Consider the following 26,261-nt stretch of genomic DNA (forward strand, 5'->3'; position numbering starts at 1 on the left):
AAATGCAATAAGAAAATCAATTCAGCGAACATGTTGAAATTTTAATAAATCTCAGAAGTTCACATAAAAGAGAGTTTTAAAGTTGAAAATTAATCAACGGCGAGATAAAATTGCAAGCTGCAAACATTGAGTAGTAGACCCTAGAGACGCAGATCACATACTTCAGCTTCAAGCGGCAAAAGGTGCTCTCACATTTTATACGAAGGCTATTTCACACTACGGGATATAAATTTTAATAGTCCGGTCAAAATTGGGTATTTGAAAGTGTTTGTTTGTTGGTTTGTTGGTTTATTGGTTTGTAGGTTTGTTGGTTTGTCCTTCAATCACGTCGAAACGGTGCAACGGATTGACGTGGTTTTTTGCAGGGATATAGATAAAGTCTTGGAGAGTGACACAGGCTACTTTTTATCCCGGAAAATCAAAGAGTTCCCACGGGATTTTTCAAAGACCTAATTCCACGCGGACGAAGTCGCGGGCGTCAGCTAGTATTAAATAATTCAGTGGGATTAAATTATGCAGAGTGCAGACATTTCAATTCCCAAATTAATATTATGATGTCACTACACGCATCAACACCCAACATTAATTAATGGACGGCTGCTGACGAATGCTTTACACTACACGACTGAGTTGCCGACACGACATTCCACGGAGACTTTGATTAATGGCTTTTATGCGAAATTCCGTAGAGGCGTCTCTACGGAATTCGATTTACATTATACTTAAACCTTTTGAAAATGTTACTTCTGAAATTGAGAGCACATAATATACCTATCATTATTTTCCTAATAAGTACATATAACAAAATGCAAGATGATACCTAAATACAATATCGCGTATCGCGCCCCCTAGATCAAAATTATTTCAATTCAAAAAACCTTTTGATATTATAACCTCAGTTTCTGATCCCTGACTCGATTATCTGTAGATACGAGGAAACTGCAGTAGGTAAAAATCCTTTTAAAGCATAGTTATTACCACGGGACAGAAAAGCATCTGTTCCGTAGTTATTACTGAAGTTTCCGCGTTGCTTTATGTAATATTTAATATCTATTTAAGTAATCTGTAAAAAATTGTAATCCTATTTGGCCTTATTTTCAGTCTGTTATTATGTAAAATTATATTGTATATATCGCTGTTGATTGCAAAAAACAAAAAAAAAACAAAAAAAAAAAAAAATAGATGATGCCCACGACTTCGTCCGCGTGGATTTAGGTTTTTTTTTTAAATCCCGTGTGAGCTCCTTGATTTTCCGGGATAAAAAGTTGTCTAGTAGGTATGTGCTTCCCCGGGATGTAAGCTAACTCTGTACCAAATTTCATTAAAATCGGTTAAACTGTTGGGCCGTGAAAAGCTAACAGACAGGCAGACAGACAGACAGACAGACTATCGCATTTATAATATTAGTATGGATTAAATGCACAATAATTCCTTCTAAGCACCTTGCGACCCCAAAGTCTATCAGTTTTTCGAACCGTGTGACCTGCCCATTGCCACTTCAGCTTCGCCACCCGCTGAGCTATATCAGTTACTCTGCTTTTGCAACGGATCTCATTTCTGAATTAGAGGAACTCCACGCATAATGTGGAGTTTCTCTACGTGATCAAATCTACGCATAGAGAGAGCTCTATCGCCCGCTGAATGACTCGGAGCTTCTTTATGAGGGCTCCATAGTTAGCGATCATGTCTCGAATCCATTATGTCATCACACAGCAGTCAGCAACACGGACTGTTCGAAGACTTTGGTCTTCAAGCACTGAGGGATTCTGAAGGGAGCGAGAAGGTATCTTGAAGCTTCCAGAACGCTGCTTTAAAGCCGTGTTGGATTTAAAGATAAAGAGGGCAAACTTATATAAGACAAATAAAAATCTTTAGTATGGCAATTATCATTGTAATTCTCCACAATTACTTATAACAACTTTGGCGGACGTCGTCCCGCTCTTGCTGCCATACCGCTCCACCTTCTTGACGACGTCGAGGCCGGAGATCACGTGGCCGAACACCACGTGCTTGCCGTCTAGCCAGTCCGTCCTGAGAACAACACAACAAAACAACCGGTCAAATGCTAGTCGGACTCGCACAGGAAGGGTTCTATACCATCGTACAAGAAATAGCACTTTTTAGGGTTCCAGTAGTAGGAATTGGCGTCACTGGATCAGAATACTGACTGATCCCAGTGACGCCAATCCCTTTGAATGCTGAAAAACAGGTGTATTCAAATGCTTGAATACTGAATGATACTATATTTAAATACTGAATAATAGATCTATTTGAATACTTGAATACTGTATAATGGATATATTTGAATACTTGAATACCGAATAATGAATCAATTCGAATACTTGAATACTGAATAATGGATTATATTTGAATGCATGAATACTGAATGACTGAATGAATATTTTAGTATTGAATAATACCTATTATTTAAATATAGTATCATTCAGTATTCAACCATTTGAATATACCTATATTTGAATGCATGAATACTCCCTTTGAATGCTGAAAAACAGGTGTATTCAAATGCTTGAATACTGAATGATACTATATTTAAATACTGAATAATAGATCTATTTGAATACTTGAATACTGTATAATGGATATATTTGAATACTTGAATACCGAATAATGAATCAATTCGAATACTTGAATACTGAATAATGGATTATATTTGAATGCATGAATACTGAATGACTGAATGAATATTTTAGTATTGAATAATACCTATTATTTAAATATAGTATCATTCAGTATTCAACCATTTGAATATACCTATATTTGAATGCTGAAAAACAGGTGTATTCAAATGCTTGAATACTGAATGATACTATATTTAAATACTGAATAATGGATCTATTTGAATACTTGAATACTGAATAATGGATATATTTGAATACTTGAATACCGAATAATGAATCAATTCGAATACTTGAATACTGAATAATGGATTATATTTGAATGCATGAATACTGAATGACTGAATGAATATTTTAGTATTGAATAATACCTATTATTTAAATATAGTATCATTCAGTATTCAACCATTTGAATATACCTATATTTGAATGCTGAAAAACAGGTGTATTCAAATACGTCATCAAATATTGAATAATAAGAATAAGGTAAAAGCAAATAAAACAACCAAACTTTAGTACATAAGTTTATTATCTAAACACCATTTTCTTAAACATAGAACATTTTTTAATGCACATATTTTAGTATGAAAAATACAGCTATATAAATCACTAGCCATATATTTTTCATGTAAACTTAGCAAATTTGGGCAATCTTTATCTTCTAAATTATAAATTGTGCTTTTTTCTAACATTTGCATTAACCACAATCGTTTTTCAACACCTTTAACATAAATAGTTTTATCTTGTAAAATCTTTTGAATAATATATTTGTAGTTCGAGTACGGTATGTGTCCCTCACTCCAAAAACATCCTCTATTTCTTTCAATCCAACAAACATGTTTTCTTTCAGTTTTCGACAAATCATAAAATGGACATGGCGGCTTGATCAGAAAAGTTTGTATGCGGTTATTAGAATGAATAGCAATTTCTTTTAAAATGAACTCATTTTCATCAGTTTTGAAACCTTGGATATCTACTATTATAGGAATCATGATAGTTTTCGAACAATGTTACTCAGCGGCTTATATTCTATTAGCCGATCGTTTATAATCAGACAGTAAGCAGTCGTATTTTCAGGGATATCTTGTGAACATTCTATTTCTAATCGAACATCCACCGGTCCCGATTTTAAATTTTCGTTTTGTCTTGAACAATCAATAATAAAAAGCGGTGCTTTGTCTTTAAATTTAACCAAATCAAGCAACGGGTCCGCAGGAGCGTTGTAGTAAGACTGACGAAACTTTGTGTACATTTCATATAATAAACTATATTTATTTTCGTCAAATTTGAGATTTAGAGATTCGTAAGGATAATATTGTGAATTCAGAAATAATGTTACATTAGTTACTTTACAATGATCAAAAAGAGAACCATCTACAGATTTTTTATTTTTTTTATTTGTTTGTAGCCCTAATATAACATACCGAGGCTTTTCCAACTGTGAAGCCGTTTTGATTGACCAAGAATGTTTTGTAGTCCTAGGCAAAAATGCATATTCATATAAATCCCAATTTCTGAAAGCTAACTGAATAGGTTTGTCTTTTTCTAATAGTTTCAGCAACGTCAGCCTTTCACGATCTGATACTTTAACATGCGGAACACGCCATTGTATTCTCTCTATTTCTATTTGAATGTTGTTGGCATCATCTAATTTTACACTGTTTAGATTAGAATTGCTTCGGTTTAAAACAAGTTCATGTTTGCAATTCATAATTATTTTATTATAGTCTTCAGCAAATCCCATTATTTTATTCAACGGAATTATTACACTGAAAGAGCCGTCGTTACTTTTAAACCCGTTTATATTCCAACCCCATATAGCTGCAACTTTACTTTGACCAGCATCCATAGATATAAGCGATTTTATTGTTGTCGTTATTCCAGGATTCTTAATACGATCTATTTCAACACCATTCATTTCATATCTGATGTCTTGAAACAAAAACATCATTGCATTGTTAGTGAACTCAACAGGCGTGCTAATAGGTTTATGATCTTTACCAATAATTGTTGCTTTTCCTTCAATGTAGATAAAGCTAGCGGAGGGTAATACATAGATATCTTGTTGGTGTATAGGAATCCGGATCTCATCGTTTTCTTTAAAACTGTTATTATAAGGGCTATATGTATGAATTTCATAGCTTTCAATAGAATTATCATGCTGCGGTAAATCAGTGATCTGTAGTATATTCATCGTATTTTAAATCCTAATGAGCGAAGAAATTCTTTATTTATTTTTGTAAGTGTTTTATTAGATTTGATACGTCTGCGACCTTGTTGAACTCGGGGAGTTGTAATGCGTTTTATCACAGTATTTGGATTTTTATTGTACACAATCATCCTGTTTTCTTAAGTGGAGGCGCAGGTGGAAACACTCTTCTCTGAAATCAATGTACTGACCTTGCTCGTTAAGAATTTTTATATTTATAGATGATATGATATTTTTATTAACAGGAAAGTAAATAATGGTTTTCGGTACTTCTATGAATCTATATCCGGGTGGAACGTTTGGCACAAATTCGTACAGAATATGAGATGGATATCCGTTAATATACGATCCATTTATAAGATCACATTCGACTCTTATCGTGGACAAAGGGAGAATGTTAACAGGGTTTTCCGATTCATGCCATTTATTTGCTTCTAATTTAACATTTCGATAACCTAATATAGAACCTATACTGTTCTCCACATCAAAATTTAACGTATTCGAGCAATTTATTAGACATTTTAAAGTATTGTTATTTGGTTTGATCATAACATCGCAATCTACGACTTTACTTCGTATATAGTCAGCTATATCATAGAGATCATAAGTACCACAAGGTATTTTTAGTTTTTTGCCATTTCCGTAAGCAAATACATTATTGTTCTCGTTAATGTTTGGTATTGAATTAAGAACAGAAAAGTAAACTAAACCACACTCATAATTGTCGTCTATATTCAGAGGTGGTTGAAAATATGATTCAAGTGATGACTTTTGACCCGTGATGGTTATCGCAATAGACATGACTACAAACTAAACGATCTTAAGTGTTTACGAACTATTTATTTATTTTATTTCCATTCCAAAATTTATGCAAAAACTTTAAACACAAATGCCCACAATTATACGGATGATCTCGCTGAATGTTATCATAGTTATAATACATTTCAGATCCGAAATATCTTATCAATTCTTTTGGTGGTTTTAAATTACCGTAACTGTCGAAGTACTCGATATGATTATTGTATTTCGCGTAGGCTACCCAATGACTGCCAGGATTTTTTGAACTATCTAAATTAACGATTCCGCATTCTCTTTTAAAGGGATGGTTAGGTAATTCATCTCTCATGAACACTCCACGAAAATAAGGAATATTTTTAGAATAATTCATAATATCTATATTAGTGAGAGCTCTATTAGGTAGCCGGTTATTTAGTTTTTTTTGTTAGAAACGCAAATTCCAAGACCTTTCTTGAAGGGCTTAATGCTTAATCCATTTCCAATAGATAATGACTCCATTTTTTCATTATGCCTTTTTAATTCATCCAGTCGTTTTTCGGCCGCTTTGCAATCATTTATTGCTTTAGCTATTCCAGACACTCCACCAGCTAAGCTACCGACTGCAGACAACCCAGCGAAAATAGGTATCAATGGTAGAAATCCTCCCGTTTTTGGGATAGGAATGATACGTGGGATTTTAACTTTTGTATTCGTTGCTAGTTCCTTAGCAGCGGCCATTGCCAATTTAATCGCCATACTTTTACCCTTAGGTTTGCATTTTTTAAGATGATTCTTTGCATGCGATATGATATGTTTCAATTGTTTCTTTATTCCGCCACTTGAACTTAAGTCGCTTACTTTATTCTTGATCCCAAAACCAGCACCATATTTAACTTTAGCTACCATTGCTTTATTGACTATATGAGCTGCTAGTTTTTCTCCTAAACTAGCGTCTGATGCTGTTATGCGGTTCCGCGCCATTTTCATCAGTTTTAAGTCAGCTTTATGACGATTGCTTAAATCAGATGATTGCTGATAGGCTATGTCGTGTTCTTTACAATATTCGTCCAACTGGTTAATAGCTTTCTTTTCATAAGATTTTGTACCTGGTCCGCAATAGTTATATCCGGGCAGGTGAAGTTCGATGGGTAAATGATTAATTAACCAATTTAATATACTGCTCTTGCTCATACTCTTTAATACACTAACTAAATCTCATAAAATAACTATTTAAATAGGAAATTTCATTAAACTCACAAAACCACATTCATCTTATCAATCCAGCTATTTTCAAGGGAAGATAATCCTAGCCATTTTACGAATATTTTGTTTCCCTTTTTTCTTAATACTTTTTCAACAAGGTATAAGTTTGGATGTTTGGTTTTCTGCAATTCTTGAGTATAAAATGCTCCTAAAATAGGTTGACTTCTAGAATCTTCGATTAAATATGTAGTCGGATTTGTATCATTCACTTTACTAATTTTAAATATTTCCGTCGACCAATTAGGTGTATATCCCTTTTCAAATACACCTTTATGCTTACTTATACGCACAAAATCTCCTACTTTCAAACATTTCAATTTATTTACAGCTCTAGACTGATATTTTTGATGATGATATCTTTCTAAAATCATTTTTTATTACCCACGTTAACTTCACTTGGCTTTAAATTAATAGTACGATGACGCGAATTATTATAATTGTAAATTATTCTATCTAAGGTTCCATCAGCCCACTTGTATTTTCCGTTTAGGCTAAATTCTTTATACATTTTAATGTTCTTATCAATCTCTCAACGATCGATGCTTTTTTTGTGGTGTAAGTTGAATAGTGATTTATATTATATATCCTAGTTATATTTTTAAAATTATCGTTGTAAAATTCAGTCCCGAAATCAGTTTGTAAGTTTTTAGGCTTACGTCCTTTTTTTAATAATGTTTTGAAAGCCAGACATACATTTTCTTTTGTCTTGGATTTTAGCGGAATAGCCCAAGCATATTTTGAAAAAGTATCAATAATTACCAAAATGTATCTATAACCTGAGTTTTCCTTGGAATAAATCTGCATATCTATCAAATCAGCTTGCCATAGGTCATCTATATCTCTCATTTCCACTGGCCTCCGTGGAAAGTTTACTCTAGCACATTTATGTATTTCGTTTATCACGTCTACTTTGCTCATTTCTTAGATGGTTTACTGTTTTCAATATATTTTTCCAATTGAGTTATTCTAGTGACTAATCTTGCCACTAAATCATTCACAGTTGTTATTTTTTTGGTGCAGTCTGTAATACTACAGTCAACATATTCTTTCGTTACACTATCATTGAAATCAACAGGCATGTGCAAATTTGTTATTATTTTATTGCCGGCGTCTAAATTACCATCACTTAATATTTTAAGAGGGCATTTATTTATGTACACTGTATCATCAACTTTCGGTTTTTTATTCAAAAAGTGTCCGAAAATATCAACGTTCATCTTTGAAAATTAATTGTGCACTAAGTGAATTTTTAATGGTACAATAGCTTTTATTCATTGATGATATTCGCTTCTTTCAACTCTTCAATTATTGATATTATCTCGTTGTCGTGATTAGTATTGCCAGCACTTTTTGAAGCGATTAATAATTTTAACCTGTCAACTAATTCATTAGGATTATCCCAATAAACTAAATCTATGTTAGATTTATATTTTTTTAGTGTCGGTAATTTACCGCCGTGCTTTGAGTTACTTTTTGAATCAAAAAGTAATGGTTTTATTATTTCTCGATATTTTATACCTTTATCGCCTTTAGTTTGAGCGCTGGCGTTATAATCTCTCTTATGCACATTTGTATGATGTAAAATATCTCTATACACTAGTTTATCTGTTTCTAAGATAATTGATAAATTGGGTTTCTTACGTAACAAAAGCTCTTTTAGACCGGGAGTTAATTCATAAGATCGTCCGCCAATGTTGATCATAATAGTTTTATCCCCGCTCGCATTTTCAATTTTAGAAAACCGTACCACTGAATCTCCAATCATTATATTTTTATCTTGTTCCTTTCTTATTCCGAATGGTACATCCATACTGTCATAAATATCAATGATATCATTCTTCTGTAATGATTCGTCTAAATCTGCTTGTTTTGATTTATAAGCGCTGTCAATTTTATCTTCATTATCTTTTATAATATGGCCTGAAACCATTTCTGTGTCTTTATCTTCTGACTCATATTTCTTACTCTCAATATCTTTAGTTTTTATTGGACTATATTCAGACATAAACCCGTTTTCCGGGCATATCTCCTTTTTTTCTTTAAATAACTTTTTATTTATGTTCACTGATTTGGGATTGTCAACTAAAACCTTAAGTGGTTCGGTCACAGGTTTAAGTATTCTATTAAGCACCAAATCAGCCTGATCTTCTACATCACGTATATGCTTCAATTTATTTTTTATAGATTTAACCGAACGCACTAATTGTTGTTTAATATTCCGATCCATATTTACGTGTGATACGAATAAAGTGATAATAATTAATGATATATTTTTATCACTTTCATGGTTATATTTTTAGTAAATTTTCATAGTTTTTATCCAAGAGACAATACTATATTTGAAAACAAGATCTTATCAAATCTTAATCAAATTTAATAAAAGTGTCAAAAGCTTTTCGGTATCTTCCTTTGCTTATAGAACAATCTTTATTAATAACTAAAAAATCGTATGGCTTCCTCCACACCATCGTACAGAGATCTTTAAATTTAAGCCAAGACATATCTGAATTAATATGCTCTTCAAATATATGCTTAAGATTGGCATCATCTTGTTTAAATAAAATCAGGAAATTTGCGTTGTCGCGTATTAATTGTTTTGGAATCTTGGAGTACGTTTGTATCAAAATAAAAACAATCTAGATGCCTATGTCTTCCCATCGCAAAGTAGTTACGTATGTTAGTTTGATCTTCACAAGCAACGTCATCGAATATAATTACTGAGTTTGATAAAGCTTCGCTCGGATGAATGACATTATTGTCATCATAAATGTAAAAGTTAACTTCAGGAACACTTTTGAGAACAACACTTAAAAATTTATATTTTGGTTGAAATGCTGTTTTGGAATAGAGGTATATATTTTGAAACTTGAGTCCATTAGGATGTAACAATAAACTAAGCATTACATTTGTTTTGCCACAATTAGATGGTCCGCATATTATACAACGAATAGAATTAGGTAACAGTTGACTATGTTTTATATATAATTTCTGTTCCAATATATTATCTATACTATTTATTTCCAGTGAAAGATCTTGTTTAATCAATTTCATTGTTACGTTTGATTTATATTTTTTACGCATGGATTTTTATAGGTAAGCTGATAAAATAATATTTGGAATATTTTTTCTATACTTTAATGTCTTGAATAAGAAAAAGGATTTTTAAGAAAATAAAAAATATTAGACGTAATCTTACTTATTTATTGACACAATACTAAAATAATATCTAATCTACTTACAGTAATAAAATAATGACGGTATCATAGCAGTGTATTCTAAAATTAAATATTAATTACAAATACAGCAATAAATCGCTTAAAACTATTATTATTTTATAATATTAAAATATTGTACTACAATGCCCCCAAGGTAAGGTCTCGATATTGTTTGGAAGTATTTGCCTTTTGTCGTCATTTTTATTCAAAACTATTTTTTTAACTTCTTGAGTATATAATATATGTTTGATCGATTTAATCATGTTCATTTTACTTTTGAAATTTACATTACTATTTAGAGCGCTATTGTAATGATTTAATTGCAATCGTTTTGTCACTGATTTAGATACACCTTTTGCTTTTTTAATTTGGCTATTTTTACTTTTTATGCAATACAGCTTAGCTCTCAATCCAGTAAACTCTGTGATAATTTCACCTCCAAGTTCATCTTTGAACAGGCCTGGAATTTTTGCATTAATTTTAGGTATATTGTAACAATTGTTCTCATCGAAGTTACTTGTGTCAAAATTATTTATTTCATCTTTCATATCTTCATAAAAATCTTTAGTTTTAACATAATACAGAAGACTATCCGTGTCTGTATAACACAATCTTACTTTATTTTTATATTTATTTTTAATGAAATCATAATGAAATTTATATAAATGTTGTTTTGCATATTCTAACACTGTGAATCCGATATATATTGGTCTGTCAAGTATTATCTTTTCTGGACTCAGATGAATCGCGGCTAAGTTTTCGGAGAATACTGAAATATTTCTCAAGTTAGGTTTTGCAATCAACTTTTGAGCACTTAGCTGTTTGTTGGTTTTATTGCTGTAATCGTTCCATGTTGTTACTAGTTTAATATTTACCTGTTTTCTCTTATTTTCAATAGTTTTTCCAAACAGAGCATTATTTAACAGTTTGAAAAAGTCTTTCTCAAAATCAGATGATGATGCTTGGCGTAATCGAGTATTTAAGTTGATGTAATTTTGTAGGAAGTTTTGTTGTCTAAAAGATAGAACACGATGAATTTTTCGTAAAATTAATCCATTTTTCAAGCATTCTTTTAAATGAACGTAATGTATCACATATTTGAATTTATCATACAAATTCGCTATTAATTTGGGATTTTTACCCCCCGGAGGTGTGAATTTTTCTACTGCAAAAGGCAAATCGCTGTGCGCGTCATGTAAATGTTCGGGATAAGCTAAATCAACTTCTAAAATATATCCAAAATCTGATTCATTTGATATGTTTTCAATATCTAATTTATCAATTTCTCCTACGGATAACAGTCGGAAGTCAGATATAGGAATCTTTTTAGTCATTGCATAACCATATAAATTATTGCAGTCAAGGTATATCAAGTATGTTGATGGTTGAGATTCATCAAAATCTGATATATATTTATTATTAGCTAGAGCATTACGAAGGGAACACTGGGCTAATCCTCCGCGTATTCCTTTTTCTAAAAATTCATATATTTCCAGATCACTAATTAATTCTAACCGGATACCTGTATATAGTAACATCGCATCCCAAGTTAAACTTGAAGCCGTGACATAATAAGCTGGATCAAGCTTATAATGTCGTAAACAAGTATTTCTAAAATTCTCAAATATGTCGCAAAGAAGTAATACGTCTGTTTTAAGGTACAAATCCGTATATTCGCTCAAGGATTGTATATGAAATGTATTCCATACATTTTGAGCATGTTTGTATTCTATATCGGTTATATGTTCGCCTTTCAAACTGTTGTAAAAACAGTCTTTTGGGGGAAGAACAGTCTCTTCATATTTTGTAGTAGAATCAATGTACTCGTAAGGGTAAATACCTTTTTGTACTAACAACCCTAATTGGTCTGTGTTATGAAATTCTCTTGATAAATTAACAAAATCATTTTCTTTTAAATTTTTAGATAAGACAGCTAGACTTGAATTTAGAAACTGAAATGAATCTATAAATTTAATTTGAATAGGTTGTGAACCATATTTATTTTTTAATACTTTAGTAATAGTTATATATTTTTCTTTTGTTTTCGGTATTATTTTAAAATAACCTTCATATTTTGCTAACTCTGTGATAAAAAGATGACAATCATAGCCTGCCAAGTTATGAAAAACGACGGGCACGAATGAACACACTCTGTTTATTAGATTACAATAAGAATGTGCGGGCCCTCGGTATTCTGAAGTAATATGATCATGATCCCGTACCTTATCATCAAGAAGTAAATTATTACAGATATAGCAATTTGTAGCATTTTCAAAACTATTTTTTTGTTCAATTGTTAACGGTTTCATTGGTAGGTTCTTAGACAATATGCGGTAAATTTCTTGAATATCGCTAATTAAATATTTTACAAATACTTGTACACAATCTGATCCTTTGTATGTAACATACTTATTTAATTTGAGATCATGAGAACAGCAGATATAGTAACCAAAGCAAGACGGTTGATGAATTTCATATAATCGAGTATTCTCAGACTTATTTTTATTGCATTTCTTAAGAATACTTTCAAAGTCAGCATAGATAATAAAATTAATTTTTTGCTGCCTTTCATAGTTTTTGAATTGTAAATAACTGTTTTTCGCCGGTAATTCGGTCAATATTTCATTACAATTGTGAGAAGTATATTTTGTTTTACTAGCAAAAGTCTGTAAGCATAACTCGCACAAATACATGTTACCTGTGTGATCATTTACTTGTCGTTTTACTAGCCTCAAAAGATTTTTTATTAGACAGTAATGTCCTTTATCATTCTTCTGAATGTATAGCAAATTTATATGGTTACTTTTTCTGACTGTAGTTATATACAAAGGACCAGTCACATTATGTTTATCGTCCAATCCATAAACGTTAATACTCAGTTCATTTGTTTTCTCAAACATTTTAATGTCTTTATATGATGGTGGAAATGACATACCATCTATATTTAATACTTTTGAATAATGCGGATATGAACTAGTTCTACAAACATTATTCTTTTGTGGAAATAATAAATAAATAAATAAATAAATAAATAAAACGTTTATTTTTCAATCATATAGTTACACACATACATGGGTTTGATCTTGAACAATTAGTGCTTAATATTATGAATCAACTATAGACCATAAAAAACAATGATTGTCATTGTTGCGTATATTTATACAACTTTTAGTATTTTTAATCACGCTCGGTAAAGCTAAGTAAGTGCCACCCCTGAAAGGAGAATACTTATTTATGTTTATTTCTAGATGACTCATTGACTCACAAGTCCATCCAGATTCACGGTGTTGAAACTCAGATAGTTTTCTTTCAAATGTATGAATTGTATTTGAATATAATTCATGAACATCAGTACCTTTAGATATGACACTATATTTCGTGTTGAATGACTTCAGCTGTTTTTCTCCTGTTTTAGGGAGATAAAAGAAAACAAAAAGCTCAAAGTTTAATTTAACAGTCTGAAATGTTTTCAAAGAATTATTGATAATTTTAAAAACGTATTTCTCATTATCTATCAGGAATGCCTCGGGTGTGAGGTATTCCTCAAAAGGACTTAATTTATAAGTTATTATTCTATTTTTGAAAGCTGTGGAAATTATTTCAATGTTATCGTATTTTGTATTCAATAAACACTTAGACTTATGTAAATTTGTTCTTAAGTGATATTGAATTTTGTTTTCAGGTATATCAACTTGACAATTTTCACATCTCATTAAATTAATATTACCTATTTTTGTAGCAGGGGTAACTGTAAAAAAAAGAAACACTAGTTTTACTCATTTAATATATTCAATACATTAACAATAATAATAATAGGTAGGTAATGAAATAAAAAGTATAACAGTAATATAAAGTAAACTTTATGTCGATAGTTAGACGTCTAAATTTAAAAAGACAAAGTTTTTAAATTGATTACATAATTATGTAGCGATACCTATTAATAAAGTCAATATTTATATTATCCCCACATTTAATAGTAGTTACTTATAAAGGTAGGGGAGCATTTTCTGTACTCCTTTCTTGTGCTTATTATAAAATTGCTCAAATGACGCCATGCTTCCGTGTCTTCGTTGGATCTATTCTTAATGCATATTATAGCATGGCGCCACCTGTTAACTGGTTGAACAGCTTCAATTTCGTCACATTTATATATCTTCAAATCAATAAAGTGTGTTCCGGGCTTATTTTCCAATGATTGACGCGATTGCCCGTTCGCTAATCTCCTCGTAAAATACGATACTATTGGCTGAATTTTTTTACCCGCGGCAGCTGTCGGGGCGTCGTCCTCTCCGTCATCCTCGCTGTCGGTCCCGAACAGGTCGTATGCAGTTGGTTTTTTGGTCGGCGGCGGAATGGGCTTAAATGTTGGCTTTGTGGATTTTTTCGCTGATGAGCGCACTGGAGCAGGACTTGCGCACGATGAACTAGGCTCTCCGGCTTCAATATCTTGCTTGCGCTTTTTCGGTCTTTTTTCCGTGTCAGGCTGTCGAGCTTCTATCACTTCATCGTCGGACGGGAATAATACGTCAGCATTTTGGCGGGACCTGTAATAAAAAATAATAATAAATTAGATTACTGAGTAAGTAAGTATTAAATTGTATCGAGGAATTAATATAAACCACTCATCATTAACCGGACTGGATCATAATAGGTATATGTTCACAAAATTCAGTAAGTAGTACCGTATTAGTAATAGGTATATATTAAATTGAATAGACCTAGTAATTCAGTAATAACTATATTCATATGTTAATTCTCTGAGGAATGGTAGTAAAAAGCCGGCCAGGGATTTGAAGCCGGAACTATAGTCCGATAAGCTAGCCATTCGCACATAAATAACATAATATTGTAATCAAAGAGAAAGTAGTATTCCGCTATTTCATAACAATAATTTTTTGAGCCGGGGCGGGGAATCGAACCCCGGGACCATGCTCCGACAAGCTAACAATTAGCATATAAATAATCTATTATTATAATCAAAGAGAAAATTGAATAGTGAAGATATGTTCAATCTAGTATTCCACTATTTCATAACAATAATTTTTTGAGCCGGTCAGAGGGATCGAACCCAGGACTGTGCTCCTACAAGCTAACAATTAGCATTTAAATAATCTATTATTATAATCAAAGAAAAAGTTTAATTAAATACAGGAAGTTTAGTATTCATCTGTTTTATATGACAACAGCTTTTGGACCGAGCCGGGAATCGAACCCAGAACCATAGCCCCGACAAGCTACCATTATCACATAAAATAGCATAATATTATAATAATTATTAAAGAAAAAACTTTAATTGAATACTGAGAGTATTCTGACCTATGTATGTATAAATAAATATGAAAGTACTTACATTATCTTTGATGAAAATCTATCAGTAGGCACCAGGATCCAAGCTTCGGGATAGCACAATGATACACTAGCATCCCACCTCAATTGCTTAAATAAAGCGAAAATGATTTGTCATGAAAAATCCCCTCCTTCACAAAAAGGTTCCATCACACTACCGCGCAAGATTTCTCAATTCATTATCTGCAAATTACAATCTATCCTATATTATAAAGAGGTAAAATTGGGTACGTTTGTTTGTAGGAGGGTTAATCTCTGCAATTACTGGACCGATTTTTGAAAATCCTTTCACCAGCAGAAATCTATATTATATATATATATATATATATATATATATATATATATTTTAAACTAGAGATTCCTACAAAGTCGTAAGAAGCTACTTGTGCGAAGCCGTAGCGGACTGCTAATTCATTATGATTTCTATATCATCTTCTTACTTGGTCACACTTTACTATTAACAAAGAATTTTCAAACACAAAAAAATATCGTTTATGAGTTATGATGGAGCAAACGAACAGAATACGTATATTATAATGTCCGGGATAATGCGTAAGAGCCTTAATGTTAGTCTTATAATTATTGCTTACATAGCATTGATCTTAGAAAATGAATAGGTTACCATTTAGCAAGAGACGCGAACTGGGACAAATATCTTATTAAGTTATGAATTATGATATTCTCTACTAACATAATAATTATTTAAAACAATAAGTATACATCGTTAAACGGTTTCATTAACTGGTTTGAGTGACCATATAATTTTATTATTTTCACATGTACCATTGGTACCATATCTATATATTATTCTACTATCTTTCTTTATATTATACTGACTGACTGACCGATCTATCAACACACGACTCAAAATACTGTTCGCATCGGGCTGGAATTGGTATACAGATAGCTTTTATGCCGTAGACATCCGCTAAGAAGCTAGTGATACCATAAGAATAGTTTGTTTGTGCATACATAATGCAGTATGTCATTTAAATCAATCGTTTTGTTCGATTACAAAAACATCGAACCTCTTTCCATGCATACAAACTTAGAAAAATCCGCGGAATGGCGAAATGAATGTCGCCTCCACAATAGCTATACGATCGATCGTCGCGTCTTCATGTCGGGCGGATTAATATTTCACATTCCATACCCATTTAAAGAACCATCGTTTACTAATAATACCTAGGATTTTGAACTTTAATAACAATTTCAAAAATATATAAATTTCATAAAAACTTGACAAATAAATCAGATAGTATTAGACATCGGGATTGAAGAGTGAAGGCGCAACGAACAATATGTCTGTAAGTAAATATTTTTATTAATTATTAAAATCTTTGTTTGATTAGTACTAGTGTTTTATCACTCATACCTACCTATTCTTTGTTTCAGGATTCGAACGATCTTTTCAACTTTCAACCGAATGCGAGCCTTGCTCAACGTGTAAGTAATTACTTTCAAAGAGAAAACAATAATGGATCGGACCTCATCCTACAGACCACCCCTAAAAAGAAAAAAACCAACGTGATGTATTCATATATAAAAGTTCCAAGAAATGGAGCCAAGATAATCAGACTTGAAATATTTGACGCAGAAAAACTACGAAATACAATGTTTTGCGAATGTGATGCAAACGTTTGTGTACAATATGTCGTCGATAATGAAAATTTACTTTTTGACGAAATTTATAATGGTGCTCACAGCCTCATTGCAAAAATTCAACGAAATATGTCAAACATTGACGTTTCAACTGATGTCTAATTTTGTTGTTGTATTAATTATTATTGTAATTCACAAAAACCTCTATGTACTTACTTTATCTAAGAATAAAAACTATGTAAACTAATTTGTTTATGCAAATAAATAAACGAAATTCAATTCGGATTTTATTGTACGAATAAAAATAACCTATACCTATAGTTTCCTCAATTTCTATCTAAGATTTCTATATTAATCAGAGCTATGCTGTTCTTATATCAGTTTTTAAATGTAGTCCGACCATTCCGAATCAGTTTATGTGTATAACATTCACTCATTTTATAATAATAATTTAGTATTCTCTAAAAATCAACACCATGCCTCTGAATATTGGAGATCATGTAGATATAATTATTACTGAAAAAAGATTATGCGGTCTTCACTTAGTTAAAATTATTGACTACGATCAGTACGAGGCTATTTTAATTCCCCAGAATAAAATTAATACGTATTTCAAAGTTCGTTATCAAGGTCAAAAACTATTAGCACGAGTATTAAGAATTGAAAAGCAGAAAGTTGATTTAATAGATGATGTTCATGTCCTTATTCGCTATTCATAGGTATTACTTAACACTCAGTAGGTAAGTAAATTTCGATACTGACTATTCAAATATTATAGTAGTATTTATTCGTAATGTCGTTTTTAAATACACGTATTACTCCTCAATACATGAATGAAGTAGGTATTTCTAGCATAAGAGTATACCCAGTACTCAGCATTTTAAATATAGTATGAAACATTCAAGCATTTAAACAGTAGAAGTACAAAGAGATATCCTGTTTATATAAAAATAGTGTTGTAAACTTCTTGCGTTATTGCTCGAACAATTTTTTTTTTTTTGAATGCTTGAATGCTTGTACATCAAGCATTCAAGTAGTACGCCTGTTTTCAGCATTCAAAGGGATTGGCGTCACTGGGATCAGTCAGTATTCTGATCCAGTGACGCCAATTCCTACTACTGGTTCCGTACCTCAAAAGGAAAAAACCGGCCAAGTGCGAGTCAGGCTCGCGTAATGAGGGTTCCGTACTACAGTCGTATTTTTTCATTTTGCAGGATAATTCAAAAACTATTGATACATAAAAATAAAAATAAATCTGTTTTAGAATGTACAAGTAAAGCCCTTTCGTATGATACCCCACTTGGTATAGTAATCTTACTTTGAAAGTTTTTTTTTTTTTTTTAATCTTTTATTAACAGGCTTTTACATTTATGTATGTCAGCCTACTTTGAAAGTTGAAAATAGAAATATTTGTTCATCAACACATTTTAATTTTTTCCTGTGATGTGACCACAAATTCACGGTTTTCAGATTTTTCCCTTAATGTCTGATACACGGCCTAGCTACCTGCCAAATTTCATGATTCTAGGTCAACGGGAAGCACCCTGTAGGTTTCTTGACAGACCGACAGACAGACAACAAAGTGATCCTATAAGGGTTCCGTTTTTCCTTTTGAGGTACGGAACCCTAAAAAGGATCACTTTGCTGTCTGTCCATCTGTCAGTCTGTCCGTCTGTCGTGTCTGTCTAAGTACTTCCCGTTGACCTAAAATCATTAAATTTGGTAGGTATGTATGTCTTATAGCACAAATAATTTTAGCATTTTCAATTTTCAAAGATAACTATATCAAGTGGGTATCGTATGAAAGGGCTTTACCTGTACATTTTTAGTTATTTTTATGCATAACAGTTTTTGATTTATCGTGCAAAATGACGAAAAAATACGACTGTAGTACGGAACCCTTGGTGCGCGTGTCTGACTCGCACTTGGGCGTTTTTTTCCCTAGAGATACGGAACCATGAAGGAATCCATGTTGATCGAAGTCAGTAAAATTGGACTGGCGGTGGCGAACACTTCATAGGTACTAAATTATTGTTTCGTCATAAAACAGAATAGAAAAAAAAATTGAGACAATAAAAAACAAACAAACACACTTTCTCAGTTATAATATTTTGGCTAGTGATTTAAAACAAAATTGCAATTACAAACTTACATTTGCAGTTGGAGATAAAATAAAGCAACCTTCCAGGGTTCTAACCCTTGGTGCGCGAGTCCAACTCGCCTTTGACACAAACATAAAATCAAGTTGTTTCTTAAAAATCTAAGGGAAGAAGAATTTTTTTATACTTACTTAGCAGTACATAAGAAGAACTGTGATCCGTTTGTATTGGGTCCAGAGTTGGCCATACTGAGAATGCCAGGTCCTGTGTGTTTTAGTGTAAAGTTCTCGTCTTCAAACTTTCTCCCATATATCGACTTGCCACCCGTCCCATTGTGGTTTGTAAAGTCACCACCTTGACACATCTGGGAATTGCTAAGGAATTCTCTCTCTATCTGTGATGAATTCTGCACCATTTTCATCATAAATAATGGTAGGAGTTTTCTTGGGATCATAATGTGTTACTTTCACATACTCAACAGAACCGCCGAACGAGATTTTGAGAAGTTTTTATTTAGTGGGAACTGTTTGACTTTCTGGGATAAAAAGTAGTCCTATGTCCTTCCCGGGATGTAAGCAGTCTCTGTACTAATTTCATCAAAATCGGTTGGATGGATGGGCAGTGAACAGCTAGCTGACAGACAGACACACTTTCGCATTTATAATACTAAGTATGGATGAGAATTGATGAGATTTTTAAATCTTTGAATGCAGTTTTTTCTTTAAATCTATATATATAAAAGGAAAATGTGACTGACTGACTGACTGACTGACTGATCTATCAACGCACAGCTCAAACTACAGGACGGATCGGGCTGAAATTTGGCATGCAGATAGCTATTATGACGTAGGCATCCGCTAAGAAAGGATTTTTGAAAATTCGACTCCTAAGGGGGTGAAATAGGGTTTTGAAATTTTGTAGTCCACGCGGACGAAGTCGCGAGCATAAGCTAGTAAAATATATAAAAGAAAAATCCTGACTCATGTTCCGACTCATCAACCCCTAGCCCAAAGCTAAAATTCTTCACAGAGGTTTCCTTTACAATGTAGGCAATAGTCCGATTTTATCGAAATTCGCACGGAATAGGGAATAAAGAAGATTATATTTCACCAAGCGAAGCTGCGGGCGGTTACTACAAAACTTAAAATAACTTTATGTGTTCAAGCATGTCTCAACTCTCAAGCAAAACTGAGCAGTCAGCTAGTACAGTTCCTGCAATTCACGAAGATGAATGGATCATGCTTGTGTTTAAGTTGTATCGGTATAAGTGAGGTACACTGAATGTGTGCGTTTGCGAGCGCTTGCTCACAACTCATTGGTCCGACATGCACGCACGCAATGCCCGCGTATCTGACGTAACCACAAGTACAATCCACTCGCCTTCGTGAATTGCAAGAACTATATTAAAAACTTAAAAACAAGCCAAGTGCGAATCAGACTCGCGCACTGAGCGTTCCGTAGTACAATCGTATTTTATCGACATTTTGCACGATAAATCAAAAACTACTTACTAGATCTCGTTCAAACCAATTTTCGGTGGAAGTTTGCATGCATATTGCATACATCATGTATTTTTTTAGTTTTATCATTCTCTTATTTTAGAAGTTACAGGGGTTACGACACATTTTACCACTTTGGAAGTGTCTCTCGCGCAAACTATTCAGTTTAGAAAAAAATGATATTAGAAACCTCAATATCATTTTTGAAGACCTATCCATAGATATCCCACACTTATGGGTTTGATGAAAAAAAATTTTTGATTTTCAGTACTAAGTATGGGGAACCCCAAAAATTTTTTTTTTTCTATTTTTGTGTAAAAATCTTAATGCGGTTCACAGAATACATCTACTTACCAAGTTTCAACAGTTATATAGCTCTTATAGTTTCGGAGAAAAGTGGCTGTGACATACGGACAGACAGACAGACAGACATGACGAATCTATAACGGTTCCGTTTTTTGCTATTCGGCTAGGGAACCCTAAAAATCTTTATTAAAGGATACAAAGTCTGGTATAATCCTGTGAAAACTGCTGCCCTGGTAACCGAATCCCTTCTCGTGTGTACACAGAGCTCTGAAGTTTTCTGCAGTCTTGGGAACAATGTCGGCTCTCAGCATCATGATGATTCTGCCAATCTCCTGTTTGCCCACGCTGATGTCGAAATATACTTGTGGATTACGCTTCTCTGTAGATTTTGTTGTTGTTTCCTGGAATTATAACATTTGAAATTGTTAGTAAGTATAAAACAGACATGTACACGAAAATATAAACCATCCTAACATAATTGTTTTGAATGGAAACATCAAGCAAATGGCAAAAAGTTAAAGATGTCTGGGCAGTGCGTCTTGTTGCTTGTATGAGTAAGCGAGAAGTGCAGCTTTAATAAATATCACTTGCTTTTTCATTCTGGAGACCCAAACTCAGTGGTAGACCGGTAATGGGTTGATCATGACAAGTGCTCCTGTACTTAAAAGCATAGCAAATCAACACAAAATCAACTTTGATCTCAAAATTCACTTCAGAATTTCCTTGACATCCCCAGCAACTTGCTAGACTAGGATAGGATTTTACGTGTCTCTAAGTTACACCTAAGATTTTGTTGCTGCTTGCTTTTGATGCTGGTTAAAGTCTAAAATTAATAATTCGAATTTGTACAGAACAGTTCGGACTTTTACCATTAAAACCTAGGGTTAAACCTAGGATTTACTAGTTCCAGCTGACAAAACCCAGTCTCTTACAATGTCTGTTCTTCAGTATTTTACTATAACATGATTTACAACCCAGTAGAAAACAGATAAAATTAAAAGTATAATTTAATATTTTGATTACTCACACTTTCTGCATCTGTTTTCTCCTTTGCTCCATTTTCTTCTCCCTCTTTGCTGATATTTAACGTCTCTCCCGCATGTTTCTGTAACCAGCTGTCTTCTGACCAGACTGGCCGAGTAGAACCTTCTTTAATCCTCTGTGGTGCTGCTATGTTCACTCTTATTGTCCGACCAAAGAGTTCTGAATCATTCTGGAAAATTTTATTAAGGTAATGTTTTAATTTTAAAATATTTTTTTAAGAGCACTCTTGGTAGGTAGATTTATACAAGGCTACTTTAGATTTATAATAGAGCTACTTTTATCCCAGAAAATCAGAGTTTGACAAATTTTAGTACAGATATACTTACAGATAGCTTGCATCTTACGGAATACGGATGGGCAATGGACATGGGCTTATTTTTGTCCTGGAAAATCAGTAAATACTTACAGAGATAGCGTACAGGGATATAGGCTTCTTTTTATCCCAGAAAATCCTTTGAAAATTTATAAAACCTAAATGCACGAAGAAAAATTCACGGGCATCATCTAGTCTAGGTTAGAATAAAGTGGCAACTAAATTCATAAGTCTAGAATTGTAAACTGTGTGTACTGGTAAACGTAAGATTTAACCATAAGATTATTTTAGCAATGGAAATATGATTTTATAAAGCCTTTAGATTAATTTTTGTGCCTCCAAAGCCTCTAGTGCCTTCCGATTTGGGATAATTCCGGCCAGTAGATTATGCATTGATTTACGACTTCAAACGCTTACCATATTATCTATGGCTGCTGCAGCATCTTCAGCGTTCTCAAATTCAATAAACGCGAACCCCCTGTGCTTCTCAGTCTCATAATCAAGCGGTATTTGAACATCTACGAGGTCTCCGAAAGGTACAAATGCAGCATTCAAAACTTTCTCGTCCACCTCTTCGGCCAAGCCGCCCACATATATTGTACGTTTTGAATTAGGTTTACTAGCCATCGCAGTTGATAATAAAATACTAATATGATATAAAAGAACTAAAATAATAAGTAATTCGTCGGTAAATTATTATTTGTTTTGTAAATCCTAACCTCAGAATCAGAAATTCGAATTTCGAGACACTGTCAGTTGTCACTGTCAAATGTCAATGCGACGTACAACGCTGATCTCTATGGTATTTTTGCTTTGGATGCGAGGCTTTTAGTTCTTACTATAAATCCCAAAAAAAACTACAAAATTAGAGTTACCTATAATTTTTAGCACAATTTTGGCTACCATGTGGACATATTATATGTAGTAAGATATATTAGATAGATCAACTCGCGCAGAGATAAATAATAGGCTACTTGACAATTTTTTAAGTTGGTCTTAAATGGTTAATATTTGTCCTATTATATCAAAAAAATTAACACTATATTTTTTTGCGCCCTAAAAACCGTAAAACTTTAATTTAAAAAAATATTTTTCTTAGACAGGTGAAAACACTGTCGGCCATGTTTGGAAAACACTGTCGGCCATGTTTGGCCGATAGATTATCTGTGCTCTGACGTCATGCATTTGTAAACAACAGTATAACCCTGTGGTTATACTGTTGTTTACAAACTGTGGTTATACTGTTGTTTACAAATGCATGACGTCAGAGCACAGATAATCTATCGGCCAAACATGGCCGACAGTGTTTTCACCTGTCTAAGAAAAATATTTTTTTAAATTAAAGTTTTACGGTTTTTAGGGCGCAAAAAAATATAGTGTTAATTTTTTTGATATAATAGGACAAATATTAACCATTTAAGACCAACTTAAAAAAATTGTCAAGTAGCCTATTGCTATTGAATAGGTAGGTACTCACTCTGTATTCCTTGCTCTAAACTCTATAATATTTTTCATATGGGCTACTATAAAATACGTCTCATTAATCAAATACCTGCCTGTTTCATGGCTAATTTAGTATGAAAATGATTTCCGCCTTATCGTTTCTGATTCCCACCGTTCATACTCGATTTACTATCTATCGTCAATTTGCCCTATTGCGCTAGACTAGATCATGGCAGATCTGCCGCTAAATTATCTATACGGTAGTATTCAACCTTCAAGATTTATCATTAATTAAATATCATTAAGTTGTATTCAAGGGATTTATCCTTCACCACACAAATGAGAAATACCTACCTACCTATGTATATCTCATTGACGCTTGTTCTGATTGTGATTAATTGGTGCAAAGATTTAATTTATTACCTACCCGCATTTAGCTCTAGATAATAGTATATCTACCTAAATTATTATATAATTTCGGTATACTTATATTCTTCAGAGTTTATTAAACTTTACTTTACTCATACTTTACCTACTTAATTTTTGTAATTAATTTTTAGCCATTTATAACAGCTTACCATTGTTATTCGTGAGAAAAATTAAATTAATAAAGTAGTTCTGTAAGTAAATGTATTTTAATAAGCTCCCAGATAGTATATTTTATTTTAGGAACATTGCACTCTAGAGGAAGGACCAAATAAGTCTAGACGCGGTACTGAAGGATAGGAAAAATAAACTGATGCAAACCATTCGATATAAATGGCAAGATATGTTCAAGCGAACAAAATTTTTCACGGTTTTGGAACCAAATAAATCAGCGCCACCTCTTAGATACTAATGAACGACCCGTTTGAAATCCAGACGTCACTGAGGTTGCATTGGTGCTAAAGCACCACTGAGTCGGTGCCATTTTGTTTGTTCAATAACCCTGTCCATACGAAGTAATATATAAGTCAATGGATGCAAACTGCCATTATAATCACTTAATTATCGTACATTGCCTTTAGAATCTTGTAATAATTGATAGTCTAGCGAGCACGGACTCCTGCAATAGGGATCGCATTCTAAGTTATTTTCCGTTGAAACTTTATTATCCCGGTTGCGTTTGTTTTTTATCATGTCTGGTCCTGCGCATGGCTGCCATTTCACTTGATGGTTAATGATGAGACAGCACAAGTTGGATCCACAGAATTTAGTGTAGTTGAAGAAGTGGTAAAAAAGCTTGAGTTTGTCACCGTGCTGATGTCTAGTGAAACCTCGTCGTTGTCGTCAATCAATAGACGTCCGGCTGTTCGATTGCGGTAGAATGACAGCTACAATGTCACGATCACAATCACCTCTGATTACGGCTACATTACTGCAGCAAGAATACTATAAATTCAGCCAATCACAACATTCAAACATACAAAAATATATGATAAGTAATTAGTTATCGTCGTCTGCCTCGTCTTGGCAAACAATTCACGCACATTTCACGCACTGTCTAAGCAACACCTTGTGCTATGGCCAAATAAGCCGATGCGCAAGCGACTTAATAGGCACGACTTCATGCCGTCGTTGCGTGGTTGCATCTTGCACCTCTGACCCAGGTCGATTTAAATTTATCGGTCATCGATCTTTGAAAGTCCGAATTTGGTCACTCACCGTCTTTCTTGTCGTCACCGATTTCCACGTTCCAAACATAGGTACCTATAGTACACGACAGGTCGGGATAGCAATCGGGGTATGAGGCGGAGTGTTCAAGACATTCGCCTGCAATAATAGTGCGAGCAATAGCGCAAGAACTTTATTGGCTATTTTTCTACAACAGGACATTTCTCTTCATATTATTGTTGGTTTGGTGTGACGTGTCCCGGAATTGTCTCCAGTTTTTAATTAATTAAATAAGTGTTTAAGTTCAGTTCCTGTATTTTACTGACCTCTAACACCCATTAAATACATTGGTCCTTCGAGCCGGATTGTACCAGAAATTCCAGGTCATGTGTAGTGGTCAATTGGTCATAGGTTATGGATTTGACAATGTGTAAATTTTAGTCAAAGTTAATCTTAAAAAACTGTTAAATTGTGATAGTATGTGCCTAGATTAAATATATTTTAACATTTAACGTTTAGTAGCATGTTAATAATCAAATAGATATAGATTTCACATTGTAACATTGTCTAATTTTACAAACCTAACTTTGAGATTTTTACAAACTTTGACATTAAACTATTGTATCAATAATTGTTGTTTTAGGTATCTACTGTGTAAAAATATAAATTGTTTATATAGTTATTACATTATTATTGTATCAAATTCCAGGTTTTGCACTCGTCTCCCAAGAATGGCCGAAATTAATGAGTTAACGAAAAAACGGAGCAGTTATAAAGGTCGGATTACAATTTTTTCTGGTTATTTGAAGTCATTGGAGAATAGCACCGTGTCACCATCTGCAAAGGATATCAGTGAGTTGGAATTACGCATAAACAAGTTAGATTTATTGTACTCTCAATACGATGAAACTCAAAC

The 26,261-nt window shown here is 33.0% G+C and overlaps 2 protein-coding genes across 2 annotated transcripts in view; one reads left to right on the forward strand and one right to left on the reverse strand.

The window, feature by feature from the left end:
* Prosbeta1 (proteasome beta1 subunit) overlaps positions 1–26,261 on the forward strand; it is a 276,237-nt gene that overhangs the window by 123,814 nt on the left and 126,162 nt on the right. The gene's annotated exons all lie outside the window — the stretch shown is intronic.
* cyp33 (peptidylprolyl isomerase cyclophilin-33) lies at positions 1,879–23,058 on the reverse strand. The gene is made up of 5 exons (XM_034985187.2): positions 22,727–23,058; positions 21,980–22,165; positions 21,150–21,353; positions 19,339–19,511; positions 1,879–2,031 (listed from the first exon to the last, which is right to left on the reverse strand). The coding sequence occupies exons 1-5, from the start codon at positions 22,934–22,936 to the stop codon at positions 1,887–1,889; spliced, it is 918 nt and encodes a 305-aa protein (XP_034841078.1). The 5' UTR covers positions 22,937–23,058; the 3' UTR covers positions 1,879–1,886.

This window comes from Maniola hyperantus, chromosome 4 (genome assembly GCF_902806685.2).
Source record: "Maniola hyperantus chromosome 4, iAphHyp1.2, whole genome shotgun sequence".
Taxonomy (NCBI): Eukaryota; Metazoa; Arthropoda; class Insecta; order Lepidoptera; family Nymphalidae; genus Maniola; species Maniola hyperantus.